The following is a 15,701-nucleotide window of genomic DNA, read 5'->3' as shown; positions in this document are numbered from 1 at the left end:
AGTGTATGTCACATAATCCTCACAGACGTTTGTGAATCAGAAAACTAACAAATGTACAGATGCGTGAGGTCACCAGTCCTGTTCTCATTTTGTGAATAGATACGTGAGGCCCAGATAACTGACTTAGAGGAGGTGCTGTGCTGGGGTTAGAACACTGGATTCTGTGTACCTCTTGTCTACACAGCCGTCCAGCCTTGATGGCCCCAGAGCTTCTGAAAGCTATCCAGACGGAAGTCAGCAGCCCCAAGTCTAACCCCATACTTTCGCAGTTCTCAGATCCTGGGAATCCACAGCCTGCCCAGCCTTCAAGGCCCCAAGAGCCTGTCTGTGGCTCTTGTTACTTGGGACCCTGTGACCTACATCTGCTGACTTACATAAAATTGAATAGGCCTAGAGGCTTCTGGAAAGATGGCAGGGAATGACGTCATAGTGCTTGAGTCTCTTCCACATCTTTGCATAGAAACCAACCGAGCAACTTCGGTAGCAAAAACAAAACTTTCTAAGCAGTACTTGACAACAGAACCGGGTAAAAAGGTATTTCCATAAACTCAAAAATACAAGTGAAGAGGGATGGACGAAATACAACACCAAGACTGCGTGGTATGGGCATGCGAGCAAGAGGAGGAAGTAAGTGGCGAGAGTGCCTTCCAGTGGCACCTGCGGAGGGCCCGCAGGGAGCAGGAGGTGTTCACGGAAAAGCACAGCCGGCCGCTCGGCAGACAGCCGCTGTTTGAGAACAGGGATTCTGGACTTCTGTTTATAACATGTTAAACTCATAAAATTCACCCTTTTAAAAATACAGAGTTGTGTAGTTTTTACTGTATTCACAAAATTGTACAACTCTCACCACTAACACCCAGTGGTATTATTGGGGTGATAATACTCATCACGCCAGTAAGAAACCCCATTAGCAGTCACTCTCCACCCTACCCTACCCCCAGCCCTAAGCAACCCTAGTCTACCTTCTAACTCTATGAATTTGCCCACTGGACATTGCCAGTGGACATTACATATTGTCTCTGGACACTGCCTGTAAGTGGAACTATGCAGCACAGTCCACAGAAGACTGACTTCTCTCACTTAGCTTGTTTTCAAGGTTTATCCATGTTTCATCCAGGTCATAGCATATATCACTGCTTTGTTCCTTTTTTATGGCTGAATAATATTCCATTGCATGAAAAAATACATATATACACACACATTTTATTTTGCATTTATTTCATTTTTATTCATCAGCGGTCATTACGAATAACACTCTTACAAATATTTGTGTATAAGTTTGTGGTTTTAATTTTTTTGGGTAACTGCCTGGGTGTGGAACTGCCAAGTAAGGGAAGCTCTGTTTAATTTTTTGAAGTAACTGCTAAACTGTTATCCAAATTAACTGCCCCATTTTACATCCCTGCTAGCAGTGTATGAGGGTTTCAGTTTCTCCACATCCTTGCCAACATTCCTTTTCTTTTTGATGATAGCCATCCCAGTGGGTGTAAAGTAGTACCTCCTTGCAGTTTTGATTTGCATTTCTCAATGACTAATGGTGTTGGGCATCTTTTCACATGCTTCCTGGCCATTTGTGTATCTTCTTTGGAGAACTGACTGGGGGAGTGGGCTTGCACTGTCTCATACTAGGTGAGTGCAGGGGACCCACCATAAGAAAGACTGGAAAGGGGGCCGGGGAAGTCTCGCCATCATGACCTGCTGGCCTTGCTTCCACGGCAGTGCTCCTCCTGAGCAGAGGGACGCAGAGCCAGAGAGAGACGCAGAATGGAGGATGCAGACCAGAGTGGGCGAGAGGAACACAGCCTTGAAATCCCCAAAGCAAGTGTCAGGTTTGTTAACACTACACAGAGACAGACTTCTGAACTTAGGAAGGCTTTCCTGAACCTTACCATCAGGAAAACTAATTTCACATAAAAATACCGAGAAGTATTTGAAGTGAAATCACATACAGAATTTTCCTTTAAGAAAGAAAGACTATGTAGAATAGCACCCTTACAGACAGTGAAAGAAAGACATGCCTACAAAAATTGAATCAGTTGTCATCTATTTCAAATCAAGCTAAAAAGACTTTTTTTTTTAATGACAAAAGACATAAAGTAGCATAAATGAAAATTAGAAAAATTCAGAAAAAATGAAGTGACAGGACTCAATAAATTTAAAATTATAAATAAAGACTAACTTTAGAAGGAGTGTAAGAGCAAATAAGCAACAGATAATGCCTTAAGATAAACAGTGAAAAGAAGGGGAAATCCCCCCAAGATGAAGCTATAAATAGATTTTGACAAAAAGTGAAGACAGGCCAAGATCAAATGTGAATATTAGGAGTCCAGAAGAAATCATACCAAATACTAAGAATTGGTTAAAGAAAAACTACCTTGCTGCTGCTAAGTCACTTCAGTCGTGTCCGATTCTGTGTGACCCCGTAGACGGCAGCCCACCAGGCTCCCCCGTCCCTGGGATTCTCCAGGCAAGAACACTGGAGTGGGTTGCCATTTCCTTCTCCAATGCATGAAAGTGAAAAGTGAAAGTGAAGTCGCTCAGTCGTGTCCGACTCCTAGCGACCCCATGGACTGCAGCCTACCAGGCTCCTCCATCCATGGGATTTTCCAGGCAAGAGTACTGGAGTGGGGTGCCATTGCCTTCTCCGTTTAGTGGTGATGAAATCCTTTCACTTTTGCTTATGTGGAAAACCGTCTTTCCTTTAATTCTGAATGGTAACTCTGCAAGGTAGAGTATTTTTGGTTGGAAGGGTTTTTTCTTTCAGCACTTTGAGATTCATTTGATACCTTGATTGTATTGCAGGCTTTACAGGGTATGCTGATGTCAAAGTTAATCAGCTTCTGCAGTTTATGTGCTGTTTAACATCATTTAGGTCTCCAAGCTGTCTTTACAGGTTGGAGTGTAAGGAATGCACACTGTTATCAGTGTGCAAGAACTCAGGGACTATTGTTTCCTTAAGCCCTTCCCAAGGTATCTACTGTAGAATAAGTTTCAGACCACAAAAATGGCTAGAAAGACATCCATATAAATATACAGTTCGTCGTAAAGAACTTAATACTGAATGAGTCATGTGCTCGGCTCAGATAGATAGAGTCTAACTATTGAAAAGTGGTGTGCAGCACAAGCAGCTGGAGGTCTCGACGTCTTCATGTTAGTACCATCCACACAGAAACACTCCCTCACCAGAAAAAACAATGGGAAAATGGAGTTGTTGTTGAGTCATGTCTGACTCTGCAACCCCATGGACTGATGCAAATATTACTAGTTATCATATTGATGGTATTATTCTGAGACTATTCTGCTGTGTGTTAAATGAAATAAAATGAATAATCATCTATCAGTGAACATCCTTAGCACCATTTCAAGTACACTTGAAATAGTTTCTCACTGAAAGAATCCAGAGCTCTGGCCGATCCCAGGTTTTGAGGCAGGAAAGGAACGAACATCTTGTTATACCAGATAGAAGAGAAATCAGTGACATACTTAGACATACTAAGGTTATGTCAAAGGAGCCACCTTGAACAGGCTCAGAGTGCCAAAGATGGGCAGTTTGAGTGTAAAAAGTTAGAATGATTGCAGTGAACCAAAAGCCATCAAATACGCTTAAATCCATGCCTTCATCCTGATATTTATTTAATAAAAAAGAATCAGTCATCTTTGAAGGATAACAAGAAACTGGTTCAGAAGGGATTAAGTGTTTATCCTGCCTTTCCTACCCGATCTGTACCCCTGTGGGGAAGCAAATATTAATGAATGAAATTGCCCCTGTGTAGAGTATTCCATGTAATAAATGACAAAGAAAGGGATAGAATCAGAGCATCACCATTTTGTATGCCCAGTGAATGAAAAGAGGCATAAATTATTGACGTGGTAATAACACAGACAATCTGAGGTTGTATGCCTCCTGCTGAAGGAATACACCATGCTCTGTAGTCTTGGCAAAAGGAAACAACCTGAATCTGATTGGTAAGATCATAGGGAAAAATCTATAAATGAGAGATGCAGGAAACATCAAAAAAATGTTTTTACTAACACTGGTCAGAATAAACATCATCAAAAAAGTCTACAAAAAAATAAATGCTAGGGAGGATGGGGAGAAAAGGAAAGAAACATCCTGCACTGTTGATGGGAATACAAATTGAAGTAGCCAGTATGGAAAACAATGTGGAGACTCCTTTAAAAACTAGAGCTACCGTATGTAGGATATATGTGGGATACATACATGGGGTATATGTCCCATTCCTGGGCATGTATCCAGAAAAAGTGAGAACTCTCATCTGAAAAGATAGACGCACCTCATCGCTCGTAGCAGCACTACATTAGCCAAGACCTGGAAACAACGTCAGTGTCCGTAAAGAAAGGAACGGATAAAGATGACGTGGTACACACACATACGATGGGATATCACTCAGCCGTAAAAGAACAGAGTGACGCCATCTGCGGCAACGTGGATGGACCTAGAGATTCTTATACAAATAAAGTCAGAGAAAGACAAACAGCATCTGATATCTCTTATATGTGGAATCTTAAAGATCGATGTAAAACACAGCCTCCCAGACAGAGGAAGCAGACTCACGGGACGTCCCTGGCGGCGCACATCAGTCGAGACTGTGCTCCCAGGGCAGGGGGCGTGGGGGTGACCCCCTGGTTGCGGAACTGAGATCCCGTATGTGGCACAGCGTGACCAAAAAAGGGAAAACAAACTTATGGTTACCAAAGGGAAAAGGGGGGAGGATAAATTAGGAAGCTGATTAACATGTACCCACTGCTATCTAAAAATAATAACCAACAAGGAATTACTGTAGAGCGCAGGGAACTCTCTTCAGTATCTTGTAATGCTAGGAAGTTACAATGGACAACAATCTGAAAAAACGTATATATGTAACTATCCCTTTGCTGTACACCTGAAACAACACAAGTCTTGCAAATCAACTATATTTCAATAAAAGAGAGAATACTGCAATTACTGCTATATATATATATAAACTTTTTTTTTTAGTGGCACAACTAAACTGGTGCCTCGGAATGCGCATTTGGGCGACAAATGTGCTAAGATGAATAGAAATCAGAGTGATGTTTACTTGCAGGGGAAGAGGAGCTGTGATTCAAGCAGGACATAAATGACGGGGCTTCTTGGGTAAATGGTCATTTTAGTTTTTGACCTGGGATGACTCCAGGAGTACTTCAGAGTAATTGATGAATCCATGTATGTACTTTGTGTGGTTTTCTGACATCTGTGCCCTCCCTTCGTATATTTGGAATGTGTTCTGTCTTTTAAATTCCTACGAGTCCCTGCTTCCTGCTTTCAATGCACGTTGCTGAGAAAGACGCACACTGTAAGGAATCCGTGAAGGAGAGTTCTGGGCGGCTAATCCTGAGTTCATTAAAAGGACTGTCCTGCGTAATCCAGTCCTGAGAATTGGAGGAGACGATCCCCAGCCTTGGGTCTGCAGAAGCAGTGCCCTGTCGCCAGGCCAAGGGGCAGAGTCAGCACGAGTCCCTCTCCCTACAGATCGGCTGCAATGCTGTCAGCTGGGCCCCTGCTGTCGTACCCGGAAGCCTCATAGACCAGCCATCCGGGCAGAAGCCCAACTACATCAAGAAGTTTGCGTCAGGCGGCTGTGACAACCTCATCAAACTGTGGAAGTAAGCGGAGTTGGTGACCTTTTTAAGGGGAAGCTTCTACCCTGTCTACTCTCTCTCCTGTCTACCATGACTCGGCCTCAGTTCACCAGAAACAGAATCACCTTTTCCCCTTCTGCCCTTTGAATACTGTCTTCAGTCTGTCAGAGGACATCCTTTATTTAAAACAAAAAGTCAAAACCTTGCCCTTTCCTCGGGTGCTTTGACTCTTCCTAACTGCTATCATTTGACTCTACAAATGCCATCAGAAAGATGGAGTAGCTTCTCCACCCCTGTGGGGCCCTTGGGGCAGGGGAGGAAGGGAGGTGAGGGAATGGCGCCAAGACTGCCTGCTGGATCCTCTCCCCTGCTAGGGAGGAGGAGGACGGCCAGTGGAAGGAAGAGCAGAAGCTGGAAGCCCACAGTGACTGGGTTCGAGACGTGGCCTGGGCCCCCTCCATTGGCCTGCCTACCAGCACCATCGCCAGCTGCTCCCAGGTCAGCTTGGGCCCACACAGGCGTCTCACGTTAGTTAATCTCAGCAAGTCCCATAAGCCCTTACAGTCCCCTGGGGAAAGTCCTTGGACGGGCAGGAGGCTGGCACCTGTGGACCACTCCAAATAAGAGCACTTATGGAACCCGCTCACCTCTCAGTGAGGTCTTGACAAGAAGCCACAGTGGCTTTCTTCCAGTGAGCCAAGAGCAAGACCAGACTCAGGACTAGTTCCCCTCCTGACCCTTTTATGGAAAGGGATTGGAGCTACCTGGGCATCATTTTAAGAGTGTTCCCAAGCAAGGACTAGGATCAGCGGGAAGTCCTGAGACCTTGGGCTCATCTCCCTGCTCACACTTCCCAGACAGAAAAGACCCAGGACAAGCCTTTAATTATATGCAACTACCCAAGATGAGGCTTCCCTGATAGCTCAGCTGGTAAAGAATCCACCTGCAATGCGGGAGACCTGGGTTTGATCCCTGGTTTGGGAAGAGCCCCTGGAGAAGGGAAAGGCTACCCACTCCAGTATTCCAGCCTGGAGAATTCCATGGACTATACAGTCCATGGGGTTGCAAAAAAGTTAAACAACTGAGCGACTTTCACTTCACTCATCCAAGATGAGGGGGCTTCCCTGGTGGCTCAGATGGTAAAGAATCAGCCTGCAATAAGAGAGACCCTGAATTTGATCCCTGGGTCAGGAACATGCCTTGGAAAATGGCATGGCAACCCACTCCAGTCTTTTTACCTGGAGAATCCCATGGACATAGCCTGGTGGGTTGCAGTCCATGGGGTCACAGAGTCAGACAGGACTGAAGTGCCTAACATTCTCACCGAAGATGCGAGTTAAGCCAGCCCTTTCACAGCATTTGAGCCTGCTCTCGTGCGTGTGTGCGTGTGCGTGTTCTGAGTTGCTTCCGTTGTGTCCTGCTCTGGTGTGGCCCTGTGGACTGCAATGTGCCAGGCTCCTCTGTCCATGGAATTCTCCAGGCAAGAAGACTGCAGTGGGTTTGCTGTGCCCTCCTCCCAGCCTCTTCTGCTTGGTCCTAAATTTGAGAGGACCAACTATAAGAGGTTCAAATGATGTAAAAGATCCTTTTGGTTTGGTTTGGTTTGGTTTGTGTGTGTGTTTTTGTGTGGTTTTTTGGTCCCTTCTCATTCTCTGAGCTTGGCTTTTTAAACACCTATACCCACTGCATTGAGAAAGTACAGGGCTACTGGAAACCAAACCCAGGAGGTGACTTGGCACATGTGGGAAAGTCCCAGGGAAAATTTGAGAAACAGCAGTGTTGACAAAGTCCATCCCTGAAACTGGTGTGAGGAAAGGGACCTGGGAGACTCCTGACCAACCTGAAGTGCGTTCCTGGGCTGAAGGGATACAGGCAGGGACGCTGGGCTGGAAATTGGTTGTCAAAGCTGTAAACACCCAGGAAGTCTACCCAGGAGGTCTTTGGCTGTGGTTTGCCCTGATTCCCTCCCCGTATTCCTGAAAAGGTCCAGTACAGATCCAGATGGAGAAGATGTCACCAGGGAGGACTGCTGCCCCCATCTCCTGACCCGAGCCTTCTTTCCCCAGGATGGTCGAGTGTTCATTTGGACCTGTGACGATGCCTCGGGCAATACGTGGTCTCCCAAACTGCTGCACAAGTTCAACGACGTTGTATGGCATGTCAGCTGGTCCATCACAGCCAACATCCTGGCAGTCTCAGGTGGAGACAATAAGGTCAGTTCAGTCACTCAGTCGTGTCCAACCCCATGGACTGCAGCATGCCAGGCTTCCCTGTTCATCACCGACTCCCAGAGCGCGCTCAAACTCGTGTCCATCGAGTCAGTGATGCCATCCAGCCATCTCGTCTGTGTGGTATTCAAGCCTCCCACCTCTTCGCCAGCACCTAGCAGCCCTCATTTTGTTCTCTGTCTCTATGAATGGACCATTCTAGGACCTCCTAGAAGTAGAATTATAAAGGATTTAATTTTGTGAGTGGCTTGTTTCACTTAGCATAGTGGTGTTGTTGTTGTTGTTGTTGTTGAGGCACATAGCTGATTTACAGCGTTGTGTTCATCTCTGCTGCATAGCAGTCATTCAGTTATACATACTTCTTCCGTGTTCCTTTCCATGGTGGTTTGTTACAAAATACTGAATGTAGTTCCCTCTGTTCCGTGGTAGGACCTTGTTGTTAATCCATTCTGTGTGTAACAGCTTCCATCTGCTAATCCTGAATCCCCAATCCTTCCCTCATGTAGACCCCATCCATCTTGGCAACCAGAAGTGTATCCTCTCTCTCTGGGAGTCTGCTGCGTAGATGAGGCGGTGGTCATGCCTCTTGCAGTCATGCTTTGCTGTGCCTATTCGCCAGAGACTGAAATGGCCCAGTAATATGTCTGTCTGTATTTTGAGGAACCACATTCTGTTCTCAGTAGAGGCTGTTAGCCTCATTGCACTGCTATCAGCATCTTACAAGGGTTCCATTTTCTCTGAACACTCTTCCTGTATTTGTTATTTCTACACCTTGATTTAAATTTCTGATATTAGGTTGAATATCTTTTTTTCACACTGTGAGTAAAATGTACCTTTTGAAATTACCTTATTAAAAGTGGGCCCTGTTTTCATGGTTATTAGATTACCTACCCAAAGTCTTTAATTGACAGCAGGTATCATTTAGAAGCAAACACGTCTTTCAAATATGACCCTTCCTTAAGCACTGGGTTTAAAGTTCTTGTTATAGAAAATGACAACAAGGAAGCAGCCTCTCTTCCTGACCAACTGCGGTTACTGCAGCTTCCAGAAGCTCAGGAAAAGCCGTATTCCCGGGCTGTCAAGGGGACAGTATGCGCCAGCACACACACTAAAGGGCTTCCTCCTCCTCTCTCCCTCCTCGTCACCCTTCAACACCCAAAATACCAACCCCTGCCGAACCCCAGCACATAGGTGGCTGACCGACGTGGGTGGACTTGAGTCTCTGGACAGATGCTAGAGATGGGAAGCCCTCCAGCAAGACCTCTTCCCGCCCAGAGGACTCGCCTCTTGTGGGCGCACTCGGTGCGCTTAACGCTCGGCATGTCCCACATCTGGTGCTCCGGTGCCTTCCGCAGAGACCGGACACTCGGTCCAGGAGGGCGTCGTTGCCGGCCCCTCCCTCCCAGCTCCCTCGGCCCCTCGCCGCCCCAGCCTTGGTTCCCAGCCAGCTCGGGCTCCAGGGATGGACATCACCCCAGGCTTCAGAGGCCTCATCGCAACACAGTAGATAATACTCTCTGAGGTTTTTCTTTTTTCCTCTCTTTTATCTGGACGTTTTGTTGATTTAGTGTCATGTCCGTTTCAGACTGCTGGGTGCTGGTCCCCTATGCGTGTGCACATAGCTCCTCTGGAGTTCTTTCCCTGGATAGCTTAGGACAGTGTTCACTGGGGTTCTCTGCGCTGCAGTAGAGTCTTGTTGACTGTCTCTTTTAGTGATGGGAGTTTATATATGTGAATCCCAGCCTTCCCATTTATCTGCCCACCGTACCCTGCACTAACACTTCCTTGTTTTTCTTTCTTCACTGACACGCTCTTTCAAGTTCACCTATAACAGTGTTTGGATTCCACCTGTTATTGAAAGCATAAAATATTTGTGTGTCTGTGTCTGGATTAGATAATTCGTGCGGTCATCTCTGGGTTTATCCACATTGTTGCAATTGGCATTATCCGTTTGTTCCTAGAGATGAGTAATTATTCCAGAGTATATCTATACTACGTTTCTTTTTTACTGGTTCATCTGTCATCGGTGTTTGACATTTTTCTGTTTGTAACTAATGGTGCGGTGAACACTGGCGTGCAGGGAATCTTTTCATATTTGGCGTCTACAGGCGCGGTGGCAGCAGGTCTTTTTCTGAGTTGACTGTAGTCGGTCTCTTGTGAATTCTTGGCCGGCCTCCACAGTGCTCTGCCGAGCAGGTCTGCCAGTCCGTCCCCCCGGCAGAGCAGGCAGGCTCCCTTCCTTCCGGGTGCTCTCTGGGGTCGCCTCTCGCACTGTAAGGATTGTCCTTCTGTGGGGTGTAACGGGATTCCAGGTTGGTGTCCGGGTGACTTCTTTCTGCTAATTGGGGATGCAGACCATGTCTCTCTGTACTAAGGTTGACAGCAGTGGAGGAAAATCTTTCTCTGCAACCCACTACTGGAAAATGGGTCGTTTGGAATTCTTTATCCACGAGCTACTAAGGCAATGTTTCTTGAAGGCAGCTGTCTTCTACAGCTCCCAAGGGCCTGGTGAATTTGAACTGCCTGAAACCACGGTTTTAATGAATTATTTTGGGGAGTGGCCACAAAGTGGCAGCGTTTCTTTGCCTGGCTGTAGTCAGTCTAGCCTCCAGAACCCTAGGGGACGACATGTCCCTGGGCTGTCAAGAGACTGATGGGTGCGGCACAGACACCCCAGGGTTCCCGTCTCCTCCCTTCCCTCCCCCTCGCCCTTCACTCCAGGAGGTGCCAGCCAGGGAGGCCGCAGTGCCCTGGCGCTGCCCGACATGCGTGGATGGAGGCTAGAGAAGGGGAGCCCTCGACAGAGGCCGCCGGTGGAGACTCGGGCTCTTTTCGTGCCTGTCCCGCCCAGAGCACTCAGCTCCTGGGTGAGCTGGGTGTGCTTGAGCCTCTGCAGGACCCAACCATGTCTGACGAGTGTGCTGCCTTCCAGAGGGAACAGGCGCTCAGGTCCACGCGGGGGTCATTGCTGCTCCCTCCCTCCCAGCTCCTCCAGCCCCTGGACACGCCAGCCTTGTTTCCCGGCCAGCCTGGGCTTCAGGAGTGGACATGAGCCCCTGTTTCAGAGGCCTCATTGCAGCACGCTAGGTAATACTCTTAGGTTCTCCTTTTTCCCCTTTACCTGGAAGTGTTCCTGGCGCACGGTGTTGTCTCAGTTTCAGAATATCGGGGCTGCTCACCGCACACAGGCACAGCCTGTGGCTTCGCAGGCTCTTCAGCGGGATGCTTGGGACGCCGTGTTCACTGGCGTCTTTCACTGCTTACGGCGGGTTCTTATTGGTTGTCTCTCTTATTAATCGTTTATCCATGTGAATCCCAGCTTTCTCATGTACCCGCCCACTGTACTGCACCACAGTTCCTTTTGTTTTCTTTCTTCCTCACTGAGCCTGTTTCTCTCTGAAGTTCACATTTCACACTATTTAGATTACACATGTTAATGAAAATCACAAAATGTTTGTCGGTCTGTATCTGTATTAGATGGTTCGTGGGATCCTCTCTGGATCCATCCACATAGCTGCAATTAACATTTTTCCTTTGTTTCCATGGATGAGGAAATAATTTTATTATATCTGTACCACGATTTTTACCAGTTCATCTGCCTTTGGTGTTTATCGCTTTTCTGTTTACAAATAATGATGCAGAGTTGGAGGGACAGCTGTCTGCAGGCCCTGTGCCTGAAGGGCTCTTTCTCAGTTGACTGTGCTGCCTTCTCAGTTTTTGACCACCCTCCATGACGTTCTGCGTAGTAGGCCTACCAAGTTACACTTCCACCAGCAGGCTAGGAGCTTCCTTCTTTGCAGGCCCCGCGGGACTGAGTCTTACTGTGTGAGGATGGCCCTTCTGTTTGGTGTCAGTTAGTTTCCTGTTGATTCTTTCTACTAATTGGGGATTTAGAGTATGTGTTTAGCTACTAAGGTTGAAAGCCGTGTGAGGAAAATGTATCTCTGCAGCTTGCTTCGGAAAAGTGGCCTCTGTTTAAAATTATTATCCGTGAGATGCCAGAGCATGTTTCTTAAAGGCGTTGCCTCTTACTACCCAGCAGGCCTGGTGAGTCTAAGTGCCCTGAAGCGGCGGCTTTAGTGTTGTTTTGGGCAATGGCCACAAGGCGGCAGCATTTCTTCTGCCTGACTGTGGTTAATGCAGCCTCCACAACCCTAGGGAACGACGGGTTCCTGGGTTCTCAGTGAGACTGAAGGGTGCAGAACCAACACCCCAGGCTTCCTGTCTCCTTCCTTCCCCTTCACACGAACAGACTCAAGGCCGGAAGCCACAGTGCACGGGTGTTGCCCGGTGTAGGTGGGGGGAGCCCTCCACAGGGGCCGGCCACGTGGTCTTTTCAAGCCTCTCCCACCCAGAAGACTCCCCTCGGGTGCACTGGGAGTGTGTATCCTCCTCGTCACCCACCCAGCCTGGTGACTGCGGTGCCTTCCAGAGGCACCAGGAACTCCAGGTCCAGGAGGGCATCGTTGCTGGTCCCTCGCTGCAGCTCCGGCTGCCCCTGCACTCTCCAGCCTTGTTTCCCGGCCAGCTCAGGCTCCAGGGGTGGACGGTAGCCCAGCCTCAGAGCCCTCGTGGCAGCACAGCACAGCAGACAACAGTCACTTGGGTTTTCCTTTTTTCTCCTTATTTTCTGGGCGTGTTGTTGATCTACAGGGTCGTGTCAGTTTCAGAATGCTGGGCTGCCCACCTGCACATACACACACCTGTTCTTTCTTGGATTCTCTCCTGGGATAGCTCAGGTCCAGCATCCACTGGAACTGTCTCTTTGCTGCAGGAGGTTCTTGTTGATTGTCTCTTTTATTCACAGGAGTTTATTTAGCTGAATCCCAACCTTCTCTTTCATCTGCCCCCTAACGCTGCATTAATGGTCCCTTTTTTCCCCCCTTCTTCTTCACTGAGCCTCTTTTAAGATAAGTTCACATCTAACGGTATTTAGATTCCACCTGTTACTGAAATCACGAAGTATTTGTCAGTCTGCATTCTGTGTTAGTTGGTTCGTGGGATCATCTCTGGATCCATCCACATAGTGCTGTTGGCATTTTCCTTTGGCTTCCACTGCTGAGGAGTTAATTTCACTGTGTCTGTACCATGGTTTTTTGCCGCGGCCAGCACAAGCAAGAGTCGCACCTGCACAGGGAGAGAACGGAGCGTCCCCGCTAAGAAAAATAAGAGAGAGACAAAAGATGGGGTTGAGAGGATCAGACCAAAATGGCTGATGCCTTTCTTTATTGTGCTGCAGTATATATAGGATAAAGTACGTGACTTCTGACATTCACAAGATTGTATATTAATCTCCAGATACAATCACAAGACCCTTACCATTGTGTGCAGATCACAAATAGATAATCTATCTTCTATCAATAAGCTAATCTATCTTCTATGAAATGTTGCAAGACCGAGACGTCCCGGAGCCTTAAGGGTAGTAAATTCTTCAGGGGGGGCGGGACAGGGAGCTTAGGGACGTGCCTAAGGCTCTGCATAACGCCGAGCAGCTCCCAAGACTTAACCCTTCACGGGCAGTCCCCCGCAGCTCCCCTCTCTTTATTTTTTTAAAAGCTCCATAAGATGTCGGTGTTGCAACATGTTTTTATGTATCAGAACTCTCATATGTAAAAATTTTTTAACAATGCTACGAATAAGGCAAGGAGCTAAACAAATCAATATAAGCACAACAGTCAGAACCGCGCCCACAGCAATTATGCTACGCCACAGTGAATGAAGGCTAGGGAAGTTAGAAAATAAATTTTGTAAAAAAATTATCAACAGTATCAGCTATGTTCAAAGTAGCTTTTGGAGAATTTTCAATATTAAGAATTTCATTATGCAACTGCAATAGATCTAGAGACACATTAGTATTAAACCATATTCCTTGTAGATGTTTTTTCACCTTATCTCACGGAAAATCAGATGCATTATAAGCCTTTTTTGTAACACAAATCCACTTATAATTAGCATGACATTGGATTTTCATGAGGAAACTAATGCTCTGAACTTGTTCTCTCTAGAAACTCTAACCACATCATATAAAGCTGATAGTCTATCTTCTATTTTTCTATCTATATCTTCTTGTGTTCCCATTACTTTAGTAACATTATATGACAAGGAATCTACAGTATGAGCAGCTTGAATGGATTGTGCTAAAGATACAGAAGCGGTGACAGCATTTGCTATAAGGGGTGATTAAAGATACCTAATACCCAGAACAATCAGGCTCACACTTCTTTCAGTGCGGCTAAGAGCCGTGTTAATGCATTGTAGCAATTCTAAAGCAGTCCTCGTCATACCAAGCTTCAGTTATTTCAACAGGTAACATTACAAAAGCAGGTTGTTTTACTATTATAACTTGTTTTCGCTTTAGCAACACCTCTTATGCAATTGGTAAGTATGCAATTAGAACAATTTAAATGATAAATATTTAATGACAGTGTTATTTCCACATGGCCTTGTATCAGCATGAATGGATAAGGGACACAAGCTCTGGGATATAAAAACCCTGTAACTCCTACATTACCATATTTACTCCCACTAATATTGGATTTGTAAATATAGGACTATTGGCCATGACCAAAAGCAGCCAAAAGTTTCCACAGTTCTGTTTGATATACTTGGAGCAGTGTTTACAGAGAAAATGGGTGGATGCTGTCCTCCGATTTTCAGGGAAATCAGGTGTTCCCCCAGGTGCCCAATCCCATAAAAGGGTGGCATCGGCGTTGTTGATGTTGTACACCGATGCAACCCGGGCTCGACATAAAGTCCAAGGAGTGTCTATTCCTATGCCGATGCTTAGATGTTTGTCGCAAAACGGAATGTCGAGAGGTCCGGTTCCGTCACGGTACGATCTTTTTCCGGTTTTTTCATCAATGCCAGAAATAGTCACTCGAGGATAAGATATATCAGCTGACACCTGTATACAGTGGGGATGTTGTGATTGATAAGAAAAGCACATAGGATATTGTGTAGTAAGACCATAAAAAGAGATATTAGCTTGCTGGGGAGAAATATGAATATCTGATTTTCCTCCCAAAAGACTTGTATCATTGACATAGACAGGTACTACTTCTTTATCCCATCCTAATTATTGAATCGTAGGTGGATCGGGAATGTATGCCCAAAAAGCCGCAGCTGCCCGTTTTGTATCCGCTGTAACAATAATAATAACATGATCAGTATATTGGTAGGCGTCACCGGAGGTTGTACATGAGCCTCATTCTGAGCATATCGCATCAACGCCTCAATCTGCCTTTGGGTAGGCAGCTCACTCGTGGGCTCGCTCAGTGTCATGTGGTGCGTGCCTGTGGGAGTTCCTCCGCCGCGCGTACCAGCCTCTCCGGGATCCAGCGCGGCGCTTCGGCATCCTGTGGAAAAACACAAACATGCCGCGTCCCCATATTAATACAGGGTCTGGCCCATACCACAGATTGGTAAGTGGATCTTTCCATCGTACGAGTGGTTTTTTGCATGAGGACTGTTCTCCCCAAAAACGTTGGGGCTGCTGAATTGCCTTCTGCATCTAAAGTTAAAAAATTTAGACATAAAGAACATGATTGATGCATTATGCGGTGAGGGGCATAGACCCTTTTTTTTTTTTTTAGTTTGATGTTTGATGGGCGGCTCACCATACCTTGTCCCTGTGGGTTATAGGGAATTCCTGTTTTATGATGGATTTGGAAGGAAAGACAAAAACGTTGAAAAGAGCGGCTAGTATAACGGGGTCCATTATCTGTTTTTAAGGTGTGTGGAATTCCTGAAAATAGAGAAGCAAAAGAGCAAATTTATAATGACGAGTTGATTCTCCAGTATGAAGGGAGGGGAGAAAATGAGAAAAAAAGGTGTCGATGGACATATTTAAGA

General features: G+C 46.4%; 1 protein-coding gene across 1 annotated transcript in view; it reads left to right on the top strand.

Moving 5' to 3' along the window:
- The window catches only part of SEC13 (SEC13 homolog, nuclear pore and COPII coat complex component), a 29,865-nt gene that overhangs the window by 8,474 nt on the left and 5,690 nt on the right, over positions 1-15,701 (top strand). Inside the window, exons 6-8 of the mRNA XM_005696060.2 lie at positions 5,513-5,646; positions 5,997-6,120; positions 7,689-7,835. Coding sequence (XP_005696117.2) covers positions 5,513-5,646; positions 5,997-6,120; positions 7,689-7,835 — 405 coding nt within the window. The remainder of the gene's footprint in view (positions 1-5,512; positions 5,647-5,996; positions 6,121-7,688; positions 7,836-15,701) is intronic.

The sequence above is a fragment of the Capra hircus genome, chromosome 22 (assembly GCF_001704415.2).
Source record: "Capra hircus breed San Clemente chromosome 22, ASM170441v1, whole genome shotgun sequence".
Classification (NCBI taxonomy): domain Eukaryota; kingdom Metazoa; phylum Chordata; class Mammalia; order Artiodactyla; family Bovidae; genus Capra; species Capra hircus.
Note: the sequence above shows the minus strand (reverse complement) of the source record. Positions and strands in the feature narration are given on the sequence as shown.